The following is a 22,792-nucleotide window of genomic DNA, read 5'->3' as shown; positions in this document are numbered from 1 at the left end:
CCGATCGGAAGAAGAAGGCCAAGACCCAAACATGGTCCGATGTGGTGAAGGACCTGGAACCGGAAGACGAATCGGGAGCAACCAATTCAGACAAGAGCTGGAACAAATCGGAAACAGCTGATTCGGTTCAATAGACGGATTCAGAAGAACTGGATCAATTCAAGGCCAAGAGGACGAGAAGGCAGCGAAAGTCGACGCCAACACTAAGGAATCGGCGAATCGGCAAGTGCCGAAGTCACATCAGCGAGGGAGCTGAATTGGGCCTGTTGAGCAGACAAGCCGACCGACGAGGTCGAGGTGCACAGAAACAGATGGGTTGCGGCAAATGGGACCGGACCGGACGAGGAGCGTGAGCAAGGCGGAGTGACGCCAGAAGGAGCCGGGTGGAAGGACCGACTGCCATGGAGACTGACACTACGATCCGACCTCAAGTTGAGCTTGAGGGGGAGTGTTGAGCGGCAAGCTCAACCAGATCTGGATCGGTTGAATAAGCCTGAGCCGGATCAGCATCCGGAAGGATGAGTTGGATCGGTGAGCCGGTGAGCTGGGGAGCCGGTTAGCCGGATCAAGCAATAATCGAAAGCCTAGTAGCAGCCTAGACTACTAGGTAGTTAATAGTCTCGTAGTTAGTGTCAGACGCTCGTATGAGCATTGAAGTACACGTTACTTCTGTTAGTCCTCTTAGGACTTGTATAAATAGTGTTGTTGAGCACGTTTTATGTACAGAGTGTCATTATTTTGAAATAGAACTGAGTTGTCTGCTCTCTCTCTCTGTCTCTTCCTCTCCATCTCCATCTCCATCTCTGTGTTTTCTGAGTTCTCCGAACTGTGTACTCTGTGTTTCGCATACGCTTCCGCACAACATATTCTTTTACAACATGTACTGGAGGAGTACTTTTAGTACTAACCATTACTTGAGCTAAGAACACATTACTAACTTGCTTAGAGGAAATGGAACCGCTAATGGGCTGCACAGATCTAGGGTTGTCCAACCAAACAACTCCTATTTTGGTTGGACTTAATCGTTTAACTCTTCTTCTAGTTGACTAAGGATTTCAACTTTGTTTGAAAGGCTTGGGCTATTAGGACTATCAGACACACCTAGAGGAATAGACTCAGGTTTAGTACTATTAGTACTAGTGGTTATTTGATTTACCTGCCTTTTCGGCCGATGGGGGTAGTTCACTGCAATATGCCCCGGTCCACCACAATAAAGACATAATCGATTTGCCCTGCGTCACTGCTTTTCTACTTCTCATAGTGGTCCGCGACGACATGTGGTGTCGATTTCCATTGGAGTCGGAGTATTTGTTGGAGACATATTGAATGACTCCCTTGGGAAAGGCTTTGCTACGATTGAAGCGTAGGTGAGCTCCGATCTTGTCCGTTGCATTTGGAACTGACATTCTGAACGTCGTTCGAAGAGGTGATTATCGCATCGCACCGCACGACAGATTGCTTCTGTCAATGACTTTGGCTCCTCAAAGAAAGTTAAGAGTAAATCTTTAACATCATTACGTAGGCCAAAACGAAATTGCTCCATTAGTGCCTGGCCATCCCAGGGAATATCGGTGGCGAGAAGACGGAAATCCGCAGCATAAGCCGAGGTCGACCGCTCACCTTGATGCAATCTTCGGATTTTGTTGATTGTTGTTCAAACACTGTCGGTATCTCCAAAACAGGCTTTAAATTCGGTAATAAACTCTTCGAAATTATTTAACAAGGGAGAGCTTTTTTCTAACAAGGAGGCGAACCATGCCAAAGACGTGCCACTAAGTAGAGTGTCTACTAGTCCCACTCATGATGCATCGGTGGGATATCGAGAAGGATGCATTTGAATGACTAATTGTACATGATTAAGGAATCCTCTAAACTGCGATCACGTTGTCGCGAAAATACGACGAGGATACGCGAACTTTGAGGCAGGACCCCGGGGCCTCCGACCGGAAGATATCACATTAGTGCGTTTATATTTTTAACAATTAACAGAAAGAAGAAATTTAATAATTTTCATTAACAAAGGAAAAAGAAATTACAATATGTCCCAAGATTGGGATTTAGAAGTTTTAGGTTTACTAAGATTAATAGAAAAGAAAAATTAGGGGTTTTGAGAGATATGGCTTCCGTAGGGAAGATTAGGATTAGGTTATATGAGTATTATGGCTTCCGTAGGGAAGATTAGGGATTTTGAGTGTTATGGCTTCCGTAGGGAATTTTAGGGTTTATGAGAGTTATGGCTTCCCTAAGATAAGAGAGCTCCCAAAGAAAAGGAAAAAAATTAAGATAATATGGAGAGTTCGTCCTAGTGTAGGGAAAAAAATGGAATAAATATAGAGTTCTCCCTTGATCATAGCCTCTCCACTTTTTGTTGCATGGCCTCCACTTTTTGTTGCATGGCCTCTACTTTTAGTTGCCTAGCTTTTTCTTTTGGTTGCATGTGACTGTCCACATGACCTTTACTTTTTCCATGCACTCCTTCTTTAGTTGCTTGCGTCCTCATGGCCTTTACTTTAGTTCTCTTCACTTTACTTTAGTTTGTTGCATGATCCAATCTTTCGTCCATCCGCGTCCAACCTCGTCCGGTAGCCGGTTCCATTTTGCTTGCCGGTCAGTTCCGGTTCCGATTTTGCTTGCCGTCCGGTTTCGGTTCTGGTTTTGCTTGCCGGTCGGTTCCGGTTCCGATTTTGCTTGCCGGCCGGTTCCAGTTTTGTTTGCCGGCCGATTCCGGTTTGCTTGCCGGTTCCGGTTCCGGTTTTGCTTGCCGACCGGTTCCAATTTTGCTTACTGGCCGGTTTCCGGTTTTGCTTGCCGGCCGGTTTCCGGTTTGCATACCCGTTCCGATTCCGATTTGCTTGCCGGCCGGTTTCGGTTTTGCATACCAGCCGGTTTCCGGATTTGCTTACCGGCCCCGTTTTCCGGATTTGCTTACCGACTGGTTTCCAGTTTTAGGGAATTTGGCCACCATCATCCATCAAGACAAAGTGGCCAAAGTGCTCTTAGCACAAATGAAAAATGAGGGAGCTCAAGGTGTTTATATAGCCAGGGCCTTAACTTTCCTATCTATGTGGGATAGTTCTAATTTCTCTATCTTCTCAAACTTTATTTTCTCATAACTTGATATGTATTTCTCCATTTTGTATATAGTAAAAAACATTTTGAAGCTCTTGAGTATATCCATCTTTCTATAATACTCTACTAATCTAATCTATAATAATTATTTCATTATTTTTTTACATAGTGTGTGAAGATTCACACGACAACGTTCCATCAAACTTCATGGGAAGGACGATCTTGGGTTCTTTATGAATCCCTTGCGTACTGGGTCCTTGTTGTTGCATCACTACTAAGGTTGCTTTGAGTTGTTGCACGTGTACCACTAGTTCCCTATGTTGTTGTTGCGTCTGCTGCTTTTCTGAGGAAATTTGTTGAAGATTCCCTAACAACCGTTGATTTTCTTGTTCCAAAGCAAGGAACTTCTCTTTCAAGCATTATAGCTCTGAGAAAACGGATTGATATTCTTGAGCGCTAACAGTGGCCATAGTATGAGAGAAAAGATGAATAAGAGATTAGTATGAAGGGAGGGAGAAGTAAGAAGATAAAGGAAGAGAAGGAGAGGAAAATTGGTTCAAACTGTCAGGAGCAGTACTAAAATAGAGAAGGAATTAATACTACAAGATGAGGATTAGTACTAAGGGAGGTGTAGAACTCTTGAGAGAAGGAAAGAGTGAGTGAGAGAGAGAGAGAGAGAGAGAATAAGGATAACAAAAGATATATATTATGTTAAGGGAATATACAATTGTAGCTAGGAGGCTTAAGACTAGCGTTGAACCGATTTGGTTCGAAATAATGCCGTGTGCCTCCTTTTATAGTGTTCTCAAGAGTACTCCTGTAGTTTCTAGAATGTTCCAGAGAAATCTGGAATATACATCAATTTTCTCTAGTAAAACTTAAATGAAAATAATATCCTTCGCATTACAACATATAGTCTAATGGTCAAGAGCTCGACCCATGTAACATAAGGTCATGGGTTCGAGTCTTGTCATGTTATGACCACACCGACACGAAAACCGACAAAAAATTGACATTGTTCGACATCTTAAATGTGGAAGTTAGTGAGGATGACAATGACATCGAACAAGAGGAAGACCGTGATCAAGAGTAAAGGGTAGGGTTCGACCGTGAATGGCGCAGTCCCACGGGCATGCCAAGTGTTCACTGGTACCTAGGATCAGAAGGTCGGAGTCAAACAAGTCTAGAAACGAGTCGGGGTTAGAGTCAACAATGTTCAGAGTCGGACAAATGTGAAAGAGTGAGAGTCAAAAGACAGAAGGAAAAAGAATATGATTTTTGCCAAGTAGAAAAAATAGAATTAGTTACAATAGTTTTGTTATAGTTATAGCAGAACAAGGCAAGTTTAAATCTTCGAAGAGAGACTCTTGGATCACCTCTAAAAAGGGACCGAGCACATTGAAATTTTATCATTCTATTTTGGTTTAATATAAGTTAGTAGTTAGTTATCAACTGTGTTGGCTATATCTTATTGTATGCTTGACTATTCTATGTATGTGTCGAACTTCTGGTTACCGTATCTACTAATTAACCATATTAAGTTGAATAGTCTATCGTTAGTAATTATCAATCAAAGTAGTAATCTCTGTAGTTATTCCGGAGTATAGAACTAGTGCAATCAGTGCAATCTTGATAGAACGTTCTTGATTTCCCCGAGGGTGTCGTCGCACGAGTCAGCCGCCTCCATGGTGACACAGATCGCGTCGTCGTGCCTTTAGGTGCCTACGTAGGTGCTAGAAGTCATGCAGGGGCAAACAAGAGCGCCCACATGAATCAAAAAGGTCATGGCGTCGTCATATGATATTGGATTTCAGAGTTCAAATAGTTGAATCGAAGCCAACTACGTAGGCTATGATATGAGATAATAAAGTCTGAGTTTTGAAATTCAATCCAAGAGACATGAAGGAAAATGTAAAGTTATGGTAGAAGTCAATGAAGGGCAAACCAGAGCGCCCACATGAATCAAAAGGTCATGGCATCCTCATATAATATCGGACTTCCGAGTTCCAATAGTTGTATCGAAGGCAATGACGTAGGCTACAATATGAGCTAATAAAATCTAAGTTTTGAAATTAAAGCCAATAGACATGAAGGAAAATGTAAAGTTGTAGAAGTCAATCAGGCACAAACAAGAGCGCCCACATGAATCAAAAAGGTCATGGCGTCCTCATATGACCTCGGATTTTAGAGTTCAAATAGTTGAATCAAAGCCAACGATGTAGGCTATGATATGAGCTAATAAAATCTAAGTTTTCAAATTAAAGCCAGGAGACATGAAGGAAAATGTAAAGTTGTGGTAGAAGTCATGCAGGGGCAAACAAGACCCACCATATGAATCAAAAAGGTCATGGCATCCTCATATGATATCGGATGTCAGAGTTTAAATAGTTGAATTGAAGCCAATGACGTGGGCTATGATATTAGCTAATAAAATCTAAGTTCTCAAATACAACCCAAGAGACATGAAGGAAAATGTAAAGTTGTGGTAGAAGTCATGCATGGGCAAACAAGAGCGCCCACATGAATAAAAAAGGTCATGGCATCCTCATATGATATCAGATTTCAAAGTTTAAATAGTTGAAGCGAAGCCAACGTAGGCTATGATATGAGCTAATAAAATCTAACTTTACAAATATAGGCCAAGAGACATGAAGGAAAATTTAATGTTTTTGTAGAAGTCATGTAGGGGCAAACAAGAGCCACCATATGAATCAAAAAGGTCATGACCGCCTCATATGATATTGGATTTCCGAGTTCCAATAGTTAAATCGAAGCCAATGATGTAGGATATGATATGATCTAATAAAATCTATGTTTTGAAATGTAGGTCAAGAGACATGAAGGAAAATGTAAAGTTGCGGTAGAAGTCATGCAAGGGCAAAAAAGAGCCACCATATGATTCAGAAAGGTCATGGCGTCCTCATATGATATCGGATTTCCGAGTTCCAATAGTTGAATCGAAGCCAACGATGTAGGAAATTATATGAGCTAATAAAATCTAATTTTTGAAATTCAAGCCAAGAGACATGAAGGGAAATGTAAAGTTGTGGTAGAAGTCATGCAGGGGCTAACAAGAGCGCCCACTTGAATCAAAAAGGTCATGGCGTCCTCATATGATATCGGATTTCAGAGGTCAAATAGTTTAATCGAAGCCAACGACGTAGGCCCTTGACTCGTAGTCTCTTCCAACCGCTGATGTTGTTTACTTTACATCCTCCATTATCGGAGGGCCAAAATTTCCTACCTATGTACAAGTGTGGGGTTTCGGCCAAATCTAGACGATCGAGGCCCCACGCCTTGATAGCCCTCTTCAAAAATCCTCTCGGCTCTCACTACCGAGAGAGTCTCTATTGTGCTTGTGGTTCGGCCGAACCATCAAGAACTAGATGGAATGTCGACCATCCTAGCTCTTCACTCTCGCATATGTGGAACTATTGTCCAGCAGCTTCGTCTCCATACGAGCCACTGTGATGTATGGTTCTCCCAGGATTACTGGATGTGAGGAAGATTCCTGCATGAAGAAGTGTTGGTCGATCACGACATCACCTACCTTCACTCAGACATTCGACCACGCACCATGAAGCTCCTCCGTCACACGGGTCGCCGCTTGTATCTTCCAGCAATGCTTTGTGTTGATCGGCCATTTACCTTTCTTGTAGAAATCTAATGACATTAGATTTATGTATGAACCGTGGTCTATCAACGCGACGACCGGCTCCTTCACATCTTTGATCTAGACCGGAGTCTTCGTTGTTTCCCTTGCCCAGTGCGCTCTAGTGTAGTGGTTGTCCGAATATTCCTCCTCCATCACTACCTCTCGATAACCGTCGTGCTAACATCAACCAACTTCGCATTCTTTGGCTCTGCCGAGAACCACTTTCTCTTCACTAAGTCGATGATCATGACGTGGAACTCTTTCTTGGCAATACACAATACCTCTCGCGATGTGAGGATTCGCTCCTCTAAGACCTTCTAAGACCTTCTATAGGTCGGTCTACTTCTCAATCTCTGAATTCAACCGGAAGCTCGGAAATTTCCCCTTTTCCTTCTCCTACGGGCTGGTTGGACTATCTTCACCACTTTTTGGCTAGCTCTAGGTGTCACACCTGCCTGAAGGGCTTGCCCCTTCAGCCTTCTTGACCCGCTTCTGTTCAACCAAAACTTCGTAGTTCTAGCATGCAACTTCTACGAAGCCAGTCTTTTCCTCCACCGGATCGCTCCATCCGGTGACCTCCCGGACCAGCCTCTCCGCGCAATCTACCTCCTCCTTCTTTAGCTTCTTCCCTGAGAAGCCTTCAAGTATGAACGGCCAAAATCCGGTCTCATTTCAGGAGCTTGTGTTCTTCTCTCCTCCTACCTGGATGCCAACCAAGGCTGAGGAGTGGATGGCCTCGACGTGTCATGCCGCAGCCTCCTCCATTATCCTTTACATGCCGCCTCGTTCGGCATTTATCGCGAGGGGCCTCCGAGTTTCGGGAGCATGTACCTGGCCATTCCATAGGCAATGTCCCTCAATGCCTCTTCAAAGTCGACGCAATCCCTTCAGATGTGGTCAACACTGTCACACCACATGCATCTCAGGCCATTAGGTGAGCGCCGGTCACACGATTGGCCCCCACCATCCCTTCGATCCTAGGCAATCTGGAGGCCGCGCACCATCTTTGATAGTTCCTCTAGCGCCTCCCCTCCCAACAACCCCTCGACCACGTTGGTCGGAACCAGGCCCGACTCGAGCCACTTTCTCGTCTCCTCCGACGGAGTCAGCACCTCCCCTATTGCTCATCTCGTGACTGGGCCTACCAATGACGAACTCTCATCATTCCATTCTCTCCGTTTGTCGAAACAGCTACCCTTTTTACCACCATCCAATCGGTTGTAAGGCCTTTATCCATTTCTAGGAGGAGTTTGACCTTCTCTTGGTCTTGTGGATTGACCGAGTTGATAAAAAGAAGGACCTTGCTCATGTTGAGCATGGTCCGCTTCTCAAATTCTTGGAGGAGCACTGTCTTGTTCCATCCCTTTTCAGGGAGCTCGACCCACTCCATAAGCTCCCTCTTTGACATTCGGTGCAAGTTGTCAAGACCATTCCGTCCAAGGAGCGTCAACTCGAGGTCTTCCCAATTGCAACAAACTGCCTGTATCTCAAGCACCTCGGTGTGGACGCTCGGGCTACAACCCTGTCGAAGTTGCCCAATCGTCTTTCCTCGGGAATGTCCCTCATGACCATTTTGGCCCTATAGGTCTCCAGATAGCTCAAGACTTCCTTTCCATTAAATTGGCTTTTCATGCCAACTATGTTCTCTATGGCCCTGTTGAGGCCAGTGGAGCTCTCCCGAGCATTCAATAGGCGGTCGACAACTATCGCCCTTGCTTCAACGAGCTCACTTCCTCTCATCCTGGAACTCCTTTGCCACCCTTTTCACATCGGCTAGTGTGTCGGTTTGGGTGGGACCACCGGGGTCTCGGACCAAGGAGCCTGAGAATGAACGGCTCCTAAGGTTCAATGGTTGACCAGTTTGGTCATCGAACGCCAGATATTGAGCACATGGGCTCAGGGAAATGTATCGGGTTTGGTATTAACACCGGATTCCAACAGTTGAGCACATAGGCTCACAAGAATAGGTAGGAAAGCGCAGAATAGAGGATGGAAGAACGACTCCAAACCAGATACAACAGATAAGAAGTGAAACTGGACACAACATAGAGAGAGACAAGAGCGGGGAGCACAGGAAGAGTACCCGGATACAGCAAAATCAGTGATTAATTAACAGAAAAGAATACAAAGAATGGCTTGCGGGCCGGTAAACATAGGTTTGAGCTCAATAAAACACACCGACTGGTGAGCCTCTGGTCAAGAGCGCACAGGCTTCCTACGCAAGTAGAGGCCTCAAACCTATCTATCCGAACTAGCACAGAACAGAAAACTGACAACGCTCGAGATCACAAAACGGCAACACCTTCTCCTCCAAAAATGATGGATCCCCGAAATAATCTTCCTACCCTCCTTTTATAGCACAAGGAGAGGTCGTTACATCGGTAGTAATGACAATTGCGTCTCTTAGAGATTCTTCCCACGATTTCCTCCCATCACTCACCATTATGCTCCTCTTTTCGTGGGATCTTAACTTAGTACCTATTAACTACTCTTGGCTCGTACTTATTAATCATGTTCTCTTTATTTACATTTTATTTATACAAAGAACCTTTCATGTGCAATGTGCACATCCCCGCTCACACGCACTCGGCGGACTTTTCCTCTAGTGGCTGGATTCCTCCACGACAACGTACACAACCAACAACCAAACAAAATAGTGTACCATAGTAGGACAACAAGACAAAAAATGGAGATGGAGATGAGAGAGACAGAGCCAAAAATAGAATATTGTATTACAAAAATGGTCAACACATACAACATGTTGCAAGAGCATCTTTTATAGAAAATCCCTCTTTATCTTTCATAAAGGAGTGGATTGACATAAGTACAATAAATAGGTCATTAATGAGCGCTGAATTCTAGCCTACACTAAATTATCATCTAACTAGAGTATTTCTAAGTCAATAGCAAAAGGGATTGAGTATGACATCTCAACCTAGGGATCTATCTTAGGAGTGAATCTAAGGATGATTTTTAATTCGGACAATTAGGGAGAGGGACAACAATAGTCTAGGACAGAAAGTTGTCATCTCATTAATAAAGGAAAAATTTGGTTTCCTAAAAATGGGATGTACAAGTTTGAGGATATTAAAAAGGAAAATATGGAAGTAAGAAATTTAGAAAAACAATTAAACGAAAATGGGGTTATAGAAGAAGAAGAGATAATAGTTGGGGTCATGGAAGCAATTTCGTTTAACGACACTCTTGGGGAAATGGAGAGTTATTTGAATTGAATCTTCCTAGAAAGAAGATAAATCAGACCAAATCTATCACTTTATACACCACCATCAAGGAATACAAGTGTTGCAACATACGATGTCAAAGTCAATACAAAATATAAGGTTGTGGGCGAGAAGGTGAAGTCTACAGTTGCTCCACTACCCAAAGATAGTTGATAATGGATGAAAAAAGTAGCAACGGATCCAGACCTTAGAGCCTTGAGAGGAATAGGACACACTGTAACCAACGAAACATGAGGGAAGCTCCAAGTTAGTTGGGGTAGGTTCCTACTTCTCGAAGAGGAGTTGAAATTTCAAGAAATGTGGGAATGACATGGTAAGCCTTTGCCTTTTTTCCCCAAGAGATAGGATGTGTGGACCCTACCCTTGTTGAACCAATGATCATATTTAAAATACCCCACGTGCGATGGAACTTGAACCAATTCCACTCCTACACATACACATCCCAAAATGATAGAGCCATTGAGGGAGGAAAGTGAAGAAAGTGAAGAGTAATTGCCCCTATACCACACTTGGCACAAATCGAAGAATGTGCATGTTTGGTGGGAGTAGAAGTCATGATGTGGGGTGTGCATAGAATGAATTTAGTTAAATCGAAGGTGTGGACAGCAATACATTTTTGTGACTTTATTAAAGGAAGGAAAAAACATGACGTGTGCTAAAATAAAAAACCACCTACTTTTATTTGGAAAAAAAACTTCTTTCATCTCATCCTATAAAAGAGTGAAGAGAACACTTATTTAGGGGGGGTGGGGGGGGAGAAAACAAAAAGACATGGAAACGCCACCGAAGTATGACACGCGGAAGCTAGGTTAGCGAATTAAGAGGACATTAATGACCAACATCACCAACAGGTGATGTGGTCGTTGATCGGTGGGAGAGCACACCAAAACTCGAGGATTTCCCCCTAAAGTTTCACTCAAGAACTTATCTTTGCCGATTATTCTTTTTTTTTTTTGTCTTCTTCTTTTTATTCCCCATGGCATATTTACATATTCTTCGTGAAATTTAGGGTTCCAAGTTCACGTTTAATTTTTGAAATTTACCACTATTGTAATCAAATACTCCAAAATCTTGTAAACCCTATTTTATAAATGGAATTGCTTGCGTAATCCAATGCTTTTAGCCAATAAAGAGGACAACTTGGACATGGTTTGGTAGAATCCATTCAAAATCTTCAATTCTTTGGGTTAATTACCTGATTTTATCCTAATATTACATATAATTCGTTGTTCTCGTCATCGCTTCCTTTGACTCTAAGAAGCCTTCGACTCTTACGAATCTTCGACTATAACGAGCATTCAACTCTACAGAGTCTTTGAATCTAACGATCTTTCAACTCTGATGATCATTCAACTTTGCAGAGCCGTTGAGTCTAATGATCTTTCAACTCTAATGATCATTCGACTCTCACGAGCCTTCGAGTCCCCGGTGGTCCCGCTCAAGTAGCACAAGTACATGCATAACTTCGCAACATCGAACTTGTGGAAGATCCTTGACTCGAGTTGAAAGCTTTAATCTTGAGCTTTTGTCAAGGTTCAATGCCATTACATGTGGCATCGAGGAAATTTTCCTAGAATGCCAAGTTACTCTAAGGAAAATTTCCTCGTATTTCAAATGGCTCAGCAAGACAATTCCTCGATGCCATGTGGCACTTGAGGAATATTTCCTCCATGTTGACATGGCACTAGAGGAAATTTACTCGACATTAACATTGCACTCGAGAAATTAAATTTTTCTCAAGATTACAAATTTGTCACTTTTTTCTTTGGATATTGGCTTTCGTTGGCCTGGTAGGATTGAGAATCCAAAAAGTAGTGAAATTCGCAATCCAAAAATCCGATTTGATCCTAGTAGTGATTCCTTCATGATGATGTTGCAATTATTCAAAGCCCTATCCCAGAATTGGGTTTCCGTCGAAATTACACAATTTTTGCGTATATTTTTGCAACATTCTCAAATCATCGACCAAAAAAATCTACTGCAACCCTTGTTAGATCACAAATAGCATAGATAAGAGGTTTTCTAGAAATAATTTTCATATATATATTAAGGGGACACGATACATCAAATGTTTATAGGATCAAATCAAATAGAAAGATATCAATTTTGACTCCATTACAGGAAGTGTCTTAAACAACAATATGTACATAAAATAGAGGTATGTGAATCAAAAGAGTTTCAAGAGGAAGTTCTCAAGTTTTAGCTCAATAGACACACTAACGACAACTTTGTCTCCTTTTCTCATCGTCCAACTTGAACACCCTCTTGATTCACAAGCTTGTGCTTGAGTAGAGTTTTTGCAACATTTTTGTCTTGTTTAAAATAAACCGTCATAGTGATTTCTTCATGTTGATGCAACAACTACCCAAAGCCCATCCCGGAATTGGGTTTCCGTTGAAATTGCACCATTTCCATGTATCTATTTGTACCTTTCTCAAATATTCAAGCTAAAAAATCTAGTGCAACCCTTGTTAAATCCCAAATAGCATAGACAGGAGGTTTTCTAGAAATAATTTCAATATAGATATTGAGAGGACATGATAGATACATCAAAAGTTTATGGGATCAATTTAGATACAAAGATATCAATTTTGAATTCATTACGTGGAGTGGCTTAAACCACAATATGTACGTAAAATAGAAGTATATGAATAAGAAGAGCTTCAAGAGGGGGGTCCTCACGTTTTAGTTCAATAGACATGCAAACGATGACTTTGTCACCTTTTTTCATCATCCATCTTGAACAACCACTTGATTTGCAATCTTGTGCTCAAATAGAGTTTTGGAAATCCTTCTGCCTTGTTTAAAATAAACCCCCCTAACAATGAAATCTCGTGTCCCTTTCACAAGAATCTCAAGTTCTAGCATCTCAATAATATTCTTTCTTTTAACATACACTAAATTCACATATCTTCTTTGGGGACTTGGTGTGAGAAAATATTGATTACAATGTCCGTTCATATACATTTCCTTTGTTTGATCATTGAGATTCACATAATGCCTTTGCGTGATTAGAGCACTAGACCTTTTCATTCCATTAGTAAGCTCTTGCTATTTGAACTATATCTTTTTGTTGTCTTCAACCTCAACATGTCTCTTATCCTTCTTGTCATACTTTTGTCCTATCCCTCAACCTTTCATGTATCCTAAGTTTGATGCATTTCGTATTGTGACCTCCCCACATCAAGACAACGAGTAATGCTAACCCTAGAGCGAATGCACAAAGGCTAGAAGTCCACAAAGACCACAAAGCACATGAAGACCCAAGAATGCACAAAATCTACTAGCCTATGAATATCCACAAATGTGCAAAGGTTGTGAGCCCATGAACTCTTGGAACCACGAACTCTTTAAATAAATAAAAACACCAAAGAAAAAGCAAAAAGCACAGATCTTTCATGCACATGAAGGTCCATGAATTCATAGAGGCCGTGAATGCTCAAGTACCCATGAACATGTGAAGCCCGAAACCTCACGAAGGCCTAAAATTACAAAGCCTTTGAACAAAATGAAAGCATAAGGACCTTACAAGAGCGTAAAGCATATAGCTTGGGAGCACACTCAAGCCCGAATTACACAGAGGCCACGGTTACATTGAATTCACAATTACACGAATGGCTACAAACGCACAAAGGCTTTCCACAAAAATAAGCACGAAGGCCTTTGCAAAGGTAAAGTGTAAAAGGAGCACAAGAAGGTTGAATGGGAGAGAGGCAAAGAAGCATCTTGTCCAACACTAGACACAAATAAGATTTGTCATCCTAAGCAACCCTCCATCGGTATCATGTCTTACTGGGTGAAGGTTCCAAATTGTCAAGCTTAAGTAGCACAAGTATGAGTGATCACGCAACATTTGCGTGAGAACGTGAGGGAATTTAACAAAACAATTTATCCAAATGGTTCCGCTTCAGGACCAACATTTCTGTGAGAATTGAAACTTGGTTAGTGCCTATATTTCTTTTTGAGAACAAATTATGTTAAGTTCTTATCACAATTCTAATTCAAGTGATTGTAAGCCTAAACACTACATGCATTGCAAACAAAGCATTCTTGAGTGGGCTAAAAAGAGTTCCAATGACAAAATATAGTACCCAATTTTGCTAATAAGTAAGCATGCTTCTTCACATATGTATAAACATAATTTCGGTTATTTCACATCAGGAAAACCCATCGTTCTTCAATTGAAGGGTACACACACGAAATTTTCCCATAGCTTGCAGAAAGGAAACTTATTCAACGAATAAATAAAACAATACAATAACATAATAATCATTTGTCATTATGCGTTTATATTAGTTCATCGAGCTTGCACTTCTGTTGAAGAGAAAAATTCTCCTGTTGTGACAGGTGAAACTCCAACATAACCAGATTCTAATCTTATGGCGTCCATCAATTCACTGGAAACAATATTCATTTCAGGCCGTCTGCTCCCCTCATATTGGACACATGCCATTGCTATCTCAGCCACTTTCCATATAGATGATACGTTGTAGTCATTGCCAAGTTTTTTGTCGACAATTTTTTCTATTTCACCTTGCTCGTAGTATGGTTTCACCTAAAGCACTTGAAACCAAAATTAATTTTGTAATCTAAACAAAATGTTCCCTAAGCTCAAATATAATGGCACAAATGATGATTACCCATTGGGATATGTGAATGTCAATATTTCCTGTTTTTGTGTCTCTTATTAAAGGAGGTCGACCACACATAGCTTCGAACAAAACTACCCCAAAACTATATACATCAACTTTTTCTGTCAATTTGAATGTCGTTGCATACCTAATTTAAAAGGCCATTGAAGGAAGTCATGATTTTGGGTAGTAATTTGTGGTTTCACAAACTACATTCTTGATAAAAACTTCAAGTTTCACCCTAAACATCAAAAGCTACTGCAAATAGTTGTGTTAATTAAGATTAAATAATTTAAAATGATGACTTCAAAAACATTGTATGTATTAAGGGAATATATGAAAACATACTCAGGATCCAAATATCCCATGCTACCGATCAACCTTGTTGAGATGACCTCGACATTGGCTTGTAGCCTTGATATACCAAAATCAGACATTTTTCCTTCTAACTTTTTGGTCAACAAAATGTTACTACTCTTGACATCCCTATGGATGATCAAAGAGTTGCATCCAGTGTGTAGATAAGCAAGCCCTACAAGGAATGCCTTTTAAGATGAGTTTAGATTCTTGAAAAGCTTCAAATACCATAAATGCACACATACACTCATACATATACTATTGACTAAACGTTAATTTAACTAAAATTTATCACCTTGAGCAGCATCTAACAAAATTTGCAATCTCTCTCTCCACTTTAAGGTTTTTGTCTGTGTATTGCCTATCATTGTTTTTCATGAAACACATTTCAATGTGTTATTATTTTATACAAAATGACAACCAAGTAACACAACATGAGTAATATAAAAAATAATGTCATGATCTCTTATTGTGTTACCTTAGGTATATATGATGATCATATATTTTAGAGGAGATGTTAGGATACTTACCAAAAAGAGCATCAAAAAATGATCCCTCCGGCATAAATTCATAAACAAGTACCAACTTGTTATCAATACAATATCCTACCAACTCCACGAGGTTCTTATGATGCACTCGAGAGAGAAGAGTGACCTATAGTCCAAATGTTAAGAAAAACAACAAATTAGCAAGTGCTCACTAGGAATTCTCCCATCATTCCTAGTAACAAGTCACGAATCAAAAGTCAATTAAGCTTATAGAATGAAGTGTATATATGCATTTCATTAGTAATATAGAAGGGAATTGGATAATCCATTTAGGCAACTACCTCATTGAGAAATTCTTCTACTCCTTCATGTGATGCATTGGATAAAACTTTAACTGCCACAACAACTCCATTCGTTAGAATGCCCTTATATACAATGCCAAAACCACCTTTACCGAGGGTTGTTGTGAAATTGTTTGTCGCTATCTGAATGTCTTCAAAATTGAATCTTTGTGCAACATTTGTAGCTTTAAGTACTCTTGTATGGCTAACAACTAGACAATATATGCAGGAAATGTTAGCTCATTTATAATTATTCGATTAAATTAAATTAAATTCCAAATCTTTGTGAACTTGTGTTACCCCTATGAATTATGAAACCTTTCATGACGAAATGACAAGAACTTTGAATTGGTATTCATGTTCAACACGGCAATACTTTACCAATCAACACGTTTGTAAGAAAATGTTATTTTGGCTACTTTTTTTTTTCACTTAAGCATTAAAAGGTCATTTCTAATTAGATTTGATTTCAGGAACATGCAAATATGCACTATGGCTTCCTAAAAGCTCCATGCAAATAGGGCAATGGCCCACCAATATGACATGGTGGTGAAGGTGGGCTAATTTGGTTGTTGAGCTCGAGTACTTTCATTGATGGCAAACCATGATCCATGAAATAAACACAAATATGTTCGCATACTATGAAGACAAGAATCAAAGTATATATGGCATCAAATTTGGACCTATAAGAATGTTAAAATTGAGAATTGATAAAGATCTTGGTAGATATCCATTTCAATCATATACATATAATTCAGATTTAAACTTTTCTAGATCTAGGATTTAAATGGGTATGTCATACAGATTTAAAGCAAAACATATATATATCAACTTGAATTAGATTAACTGTTGATGTTTATTGACATGCAACTAAAAATATAGTCATTACCATGATCTAGGTAGTCTGTTTTAGTTGTATTTAGTTGAGTTGTCGTTTTATGACTTGCAGATTGTTGAGGAGATTGCCGCCTCTTCCATACGCAAATGCATACAACTATTATCACAATAAGTACAAGTAAAACACCACACACTATTCCAATAATCAAAGGTGTGTTATTTTTTGTTGATAAAACTGGTGGAGTGCTCAAGCAACTAGCATTCGTTGCAACGCACAAAAATTCGTTTCCTTCATACCTACAAATGATGATATCAATGCTCAAATACTTGTTAACCAGAAACAATGTTTTCAATAACACGCTATATATTTTTTCCGACAACACAAATAATATTAAGTTGTATTCAAATTAGACAATTAGGAAAGTGAATTGTTAAACATACTTGAAAACAAGTCCTTTCTTTTGCTGGAGTGCAGTTGGAACCACTCCACTAAAGTTGTTGTGTGTCAAATCACTAGAAATGAATGTTAATGAGAAGAAAACAACATAGGTAACAATGATACAAAACATTTGTGATTTAGAGAAAACTAGGATTCTTACAGGTATTTCAACTTTGTCAATTCCCCTAGTGAAGTAGGGATTGGTCCACTCAATTTGTTATGGCTCAGATTCCTATACAATTGACATGTTTAGGCAAGTGTATTTATGAACCAGATACACATTTTCATTGTTTATGTATCGCATACCTAAATACGGGAATACTACAAAATATCTTTGCCAACAATTTTTTATTTAAAGAAATCATGCTTAATGAGGTACACATAAACTATTATACATACATACATACTTACATATAGGGATGTAGTAACTTAGTGTTAGTAAAGAACACTTACAACACTTCAAGGTAAAGCAAATTGCTCAAATCAGGGAGTGGTCCTTCCAAAGCATTCCCATCTAGAAATCTACATGATGTGGTTGTTGATCATATTTTTTGCACAATTTGAATATTGTCTCAAAAATATTATATATCTAGATAAAAAGTGTAAAAGCTTTGTCTTACATTTGAACAAGTTGATCAAGATTGTTGATGCTTGGGGGAAAACTTCCCGCTAGGTTGTAATTAGATAAGTATCTATAATCAACAATTGTCACTAGTTAAATGATAATTTTTTGTTTGACACAATGTGAATACTATACTTTTGAATGTAGTGTACCCACATAGATTTCACCCTAGGAGGAGAAATGTTTTCACTACAAGCTATCCATGGGTATTTGTAATCCAATGGCAAGCATGGATCTCCCTTGAAGATACTCATATTTGAGAAGGTGCTCGTTATCCCTTGTATGCTCGATTCTATTCAAATAGCGCCAATTGTTCACATTACTAAATGTATTGGCTCAATATATCAAAGAAATTTGAATGTCAGCAGAAGACTGATATAGATCACTAACACCATCAAGTTAGTGAATTGTAAAGGGAATTATTGAACATTGCTATGATAGTATTGATGGAAACACTTTGAAATGATGTTTATGTATTTGTTATGAAAACAAGGCTTTACATGCTAAACATTAGTTTCAAAGCCTATTGACTTTATACTTTTATAGAAAATAGTCTAGATTATGTTAACTAGTATTGCTTTATTTAAATTCTTCTAATTCATACTTTTACAACACTAATTATGGGAATTCATGGTTTGAACAATGAATTTGTTGTTCTTCAAACTCTTATGTTTACATCTACACTTTCCATAATACACAACAAAAGTATAATTTGGAATCAACCCATAAAGTCAATGCATGCACTGGTTCGTTTATTTGTTAAGCATATCTAGACCGATTTGAGATTAAATATGGACAATGATTTAAGCATTGATTAGTTCATTTACCAAAATAAGGGACAATCGAAGTGTGGACATATATACATGTATAGTTGACAAATATATCAAGGTCCAACTACACTATGTGCAGATACTAGTCATAACCTTCACTATATCTTCATCACCTTACACTTGTCATAGATATCAGTATTCGAACAAACTAGCATATACACAATATTCATTGCATTCATATAAATGATGACATGGTTATACTTACAAGTCTGCTTATAATGGAATAAATATAGTCATCACCTTACATTTTCTCATACATATCAATTGTTGAAAAACAAGAGTTACACAATAATCATTGCTTTCAAATCATTATGACATGCTTGTTCCTAGAACTCTAATTATAATGTAGGAGCTTCCTCGACAAAACAAAATTACCCTAAAAATTATGGAATGTTAGTTAAGCAAGCCCTTACCATCATCAAACAAGGTGGAGACAACCATGGGGTTGTCAAAGACTTGCATGACTTCAAGCGCGGCGAGAGAAGGGAGGTATAAGGTAGACAAGGAAGGCTTGAGTGTGATAAGGACATAATCAGTGTATGGACCAAAGGCAGTACGTGTATAAACAATGTATGGACGATAGAGTCCATTAGTACCATTCAATATGTCAACATTTGGGAGGGTCGTTGCTCCGTTCACACCGACGTCAAAGACACGTAGGCCAATTCCAATTTTAGGATCTAGTTCTACAAAGAACAAGTTGATGGAGTAAAGGTGTTTTCCGGGAAGGCTAAAGTTATATTGGAGCCCAGTTGTTGTGTTGGCCATCACATTCGATTGCATCACTACCATTGGGACATGGTCCGTCATGCCTGACACGTCTACCGTGTTGCTCGTCATGTTTATAGGGCCAGCCGTTTTCGTGAACCAGAACCTATCCAAACTATCGGTTGGGAATCTGCAATTTTGTTGACCAATGTTATTGGAATTATTCTGAATGCACAAGCTACTTAATGCTCCCACATTTCTCCGATGAGCACTCATAATGACATGTCCACATTGAAAGGCACATTCATGCTTGCCATACCCACTTGGTTTTAAGATTTGCCATCGTCTATATGGTTGTACAATTTTAAAATGTTGGTTTTTACATCCCTTTTATCTCGGCCACAAGCAATATGGGATAACATTATAAAAGAATGCATTTGTATCACAAGGTGTTTTGGTGTCGTGTTGCACCGAAATGTGAAGAATTATTAATGAAAATTATTGTACTTTTCTTCATGTGAATAGGAAATGAAAGTTTATAGTAAAATGTTTTGTTATGCGCCTACATGAGCATGTCGATTGATCTTTTTCAATAGCTTATCCAAATTTGAGTTTGAAATCTTATAGTGAGTCACCATTAATGTGTATGCAAGATATGTATGATGCATACATTGCAACGCTACTAGAAAGACTATCTAAACATATATATTCTAGTGTTTTTATAGCTGAAAATATGTTATTTCAAGCACAAATGCTATGTTTCAATGCCACAATATATGTTTGTTATTTTATAACCGAAAATATGTTAACAAAGCAATTTTGGGATATCCAATTACGGAAGTTCTAGAGCTAGTAGTTGGGTTGAGGATGCATTAGCTAGTCATCTGACTTGCTATGTTGATTGTTAGAATCTTAATTAATGTTAACCAAAATTATAGAGGAAAATAAGGAAGAAAGGGTGCTAGTCCACCCGACCACCCTTAGTTAGGGCGAGGGACAAACCAAGTCCCCTGCCGGTGTCCCAGACCACCGTCTGCAGACATAGATAGCTATAATGTGGTGGTGTGTCTTCACATGAAAAGGAACCCTAACATAATAACAATCTTGTGGTATCTTGTTTCATGGAATAAATGGGGCATTGAGCAAGGCATTCTTCATCAAACTTGCATCTTCCTTATGTGAACTATATATTGATCCATATTTTAAGATTAGGCGAGTTGCTTCAAAATATTGGATTTAACATTGTGTCAAATGAACCTTAAGCTTCCGATTTTTTTTAATCCTCTCAATTTGGAGGCTAAACTAGAAAAACCTTGATATAAACTGAATTAACCCTTTACATTGGAACTTGGAAGACTATCTGTTCCTTTGGTAAAAGTATTATGTCTTTTGATTCTAACTTTGATACATGGGAACATTCATTTTTAAATACTTTTGAAAATTCAAAATCTAGTGACGGTAAAGTTATGCGCTATCTTTATTTTACACAAGAAATTTTTCGGAGTATTCTAGAGGGTCTTTTAAGTACAAGAGAGAGATAATTCAACACATCCAACTAGAGAAAGGATTGCTTAAGGTGAGAAAACAAAAGTACATGAAATTATTTTTTCTAACCCATTTCGTGACACTGCATCACTTTGTGTATGACACAAATCCTTTTTTAAATAGTCATCGATCTTCATTTTGGCTCTTATAGTATGTTCAATACAACAAAAGAACTCAAAGTTTTTTGAAACATATTTCTCATTTATCATGATAATTTGGTGGAAAATGTAAAAAAGGCATTATATAAGGTTGCTACAGTTTGATGTGATGAGGGTGTAGATGTTTTGGCAATGTCAAAATCACCAAACTATTCACTTTCATAATGCTAAAGCTTTAGATAAGATTGATATCTATTTGAAATGAAGTTTTTAGTTGTGTGGTGATTAGTAATATATAGAAAACTCTTGTACTCGTCAAGTGAAATCCGAGACATTCTTGACAAATCGTTGGGAATTTTCACCCCAATTTTATTGAATGAATTTTCTACCATTCCAAACATTGTAAGATTGCAAAACTTTGATCAATTCTTGAAGGACTTCATAACATGTTCGTGCTTTTTTGCGTAATTTTGATAATTTGTTGTTCATTAAGACTCCCTAGTCATGAGTAAAAATCCACAATATACTTATGTTTCCAATTCTTGTACTAGTCAGTGAAGTTTTTATATAATATGCATATTGGCAAAAGATGATTACATGCAATTATGCCATGCTACTCTCAGTATTCCGCAAATGATTTGACTAACTATATAATCGCAGCTCGTCCATGTTATGTTAAGGTTGTTTCTCTCTGGCTTGGGAATTCAATAGTATTCATAGGCTTATTTGTGGTGTCAAATCTCGCAAAGGTCATAGAGGAAGTATTTGGAGACAACTATCCCACATGTTTGAGTTCACATAACCATAAGCTCCTTTGAGATGTACGTATGTGACTAACCCAATCAACAATATATATGACATACATTCCCTAGAGCTTGTGCTTGTACTTGATGTATGCAATGGCAAGTTTATTTACCTGAGAATCAAGGGGCTGTTATCCGCTGCACCCAAGTCGAAACGAATCGGGCCCCGTAATGCACTCTTAGAGCTGGTCAAGACCTTGAGGGCTGTCAAGGTGTCTACTAGAGGCCGCAATTCGATACTGTTGATGAATGGAGCGTCGCTTACATTGGACTCCGCGGACAAGCAAAGGTTCACCGACGTGCTCCCATCAAGAGCTTGCACATAGTACTCCTCCACGAACGCAATTGTTTGTGGGAGAGAGACATTGATCTGCGGCCCCACGTAGCTGTCAATGATGATGTGGAAACTGAGGACCCCGGGGACACGGGACGAGGCCGATGCGAGTTTCGTGCTGCACCAGAAGGAAACACGGATCAAGTAGTAGTTGTTGGCTTTGGCAGGGAGGGAGTAGCAGAACTTGGTAGGGCTAGGGAGCCCTGCGGATTTTGGAGGTGGTTTGAAGTATCGGAACGACTGGTATTGCTTCTGGTCGGCGGAATTGGCCGACGGGGGACCGAGGGTGGAGGTGGTCGACCAATCCGCGACCTGGGGCCATAAGATGGTGTCCGGGGTCCATACGATGCCGGTTGTTGGGTCGGTGTAATTCGTGGTCTCCGTGGATCCGACATCAATGCTGAGGAATCCGGGAGGGGATTGGGCGCACACCCCCGGAGCTGTGACACTAGCCACAATGAGGAGGAGGATTAGAGGTGAGTATGGAGCCATGAGACAAAAATCAGAGTCTTAAGAGTATTATTGGAGGAAGCAAGGGATGGTGTATCACACACACACCCAAGAGACAAAGATGAAGCTTTCTCAATTTGATGTAATTTGAAGGCCTTTCCCACAAATTGTTTGCTTTTCTTTGTTTGGTTCCACGTTGACTTTGTGCCATCATGTTTTCAACAATGTCCTAAGGCATGTTGCTCGCACATCTCTTGGAAAAAACAAAAACAAAAGCTCTTGAGTGTAGCTAAACAACTATCCATGTTTCCTTCCAGAAATTTCTCCTTTGAACGATGGTAAC

The 22,792-nt window shown here is 39.5% G+C and overlaps 1 protein-coding gene across 2 annotated transcripts in view; it reads right to left on the bottom strand.

The window, feature by feature from the left end:
• Positions 1 to 22,561, bottom strand: part of LOC147849967 (putative LRR receptor-like serine/threonine-protein kinase At1g67720) — a 58,590-nt gene extending 36,029 nt beyond the window's left edge. The window contains exons 1-14 of one of the 2 annotated variants that reach the window (XM_087337044.1): positions 21,779 to 22,556; positions 18,925 to 19,409; positions 17,838 to 17,973; positions 17,680 to 17,751; positions 17,513 to 17,581; positions 17,220 to 17,291; positions 17,062 to 17,133; positions 16,673 to 16,917; positions 15,784 to 15,995; positions 15,485 to 15,608; positions 15,250 to 15,315; positions 14,946 to 15,129; positions 14,607 to 14,745; positions 14,095 to 14,521 (exon numbers count right to left, since the gene is read on the bottom strand). In XM_087337044.1, the coding sequence (XP_087193170.1) occupies positions 14,264 to 14,521; positions 14,607 to 14,745; positions 14,946 to 15,129; positions 15,250 to 15,315; positions 15,485 to 15,608; positions 15,784 to 15,995; positions 16,673 to 16,917; positions 17,062 to 17,133; positions 17,220 to 17,291; positions 17,513 to 17,581; positions 17,680 to 17,751; positions 17,838 to 17,973; positions 18,925 to 19,409; positions 21,779 to 22,491 (2,847 nt within the window). In that variant the 5' untranslated portion in view covers positions 22,492 to 22,556 and the 3' untranslated portion in view covers positions 14,095 to 14,263. Of the gene's footprint in view, positions 1 to 14,094; positions 14,522 to 14,606; positions 14,746 to 14,945; positions 15,130 to 15,249; positions 15,316 to 15,484; positions 15,609 to 15,783; positions 15,996 to 16,672; positions 16,918 to 17,061; positions 17,134 to 17,219; positions 17,292 to 17,512; positions 17,582 to 17,679; positions 17,752 to 17,837; positions 17,974 to 18,924; positions 19,410 to 21,778 lie in introns of those variants that run through there. The other variant, XM_087337046.1, reaches the window with a different exon arrangement.
• Positions 22,562 to 22,792: the final 231 nt, after the last annotated feature.

Source organism: Azolla caroliniana, unplaced genomic scaffold (genome assembly GCF_043228905.1).
Source record: "Azolla caroliniana isolate FFs.n. ecotype wild unplaced genomic scaffold, voAzoCaro1.0.p SCAF_22, whole genome shotgun sequence".
In the NCBI taxonomy this organism is placed as follows: domain Eukaryota; kingdom Viridiplantae; phylum Streptophyta; class Polypodiopsida; order Salviniales; family Salviniaceae; genus Azolla; species Azolla caroliniana.
Note: the sequence above shows the minus strand (reverse complement) of the source record. Positions and strands in the feature narration are given on the sequence as shown.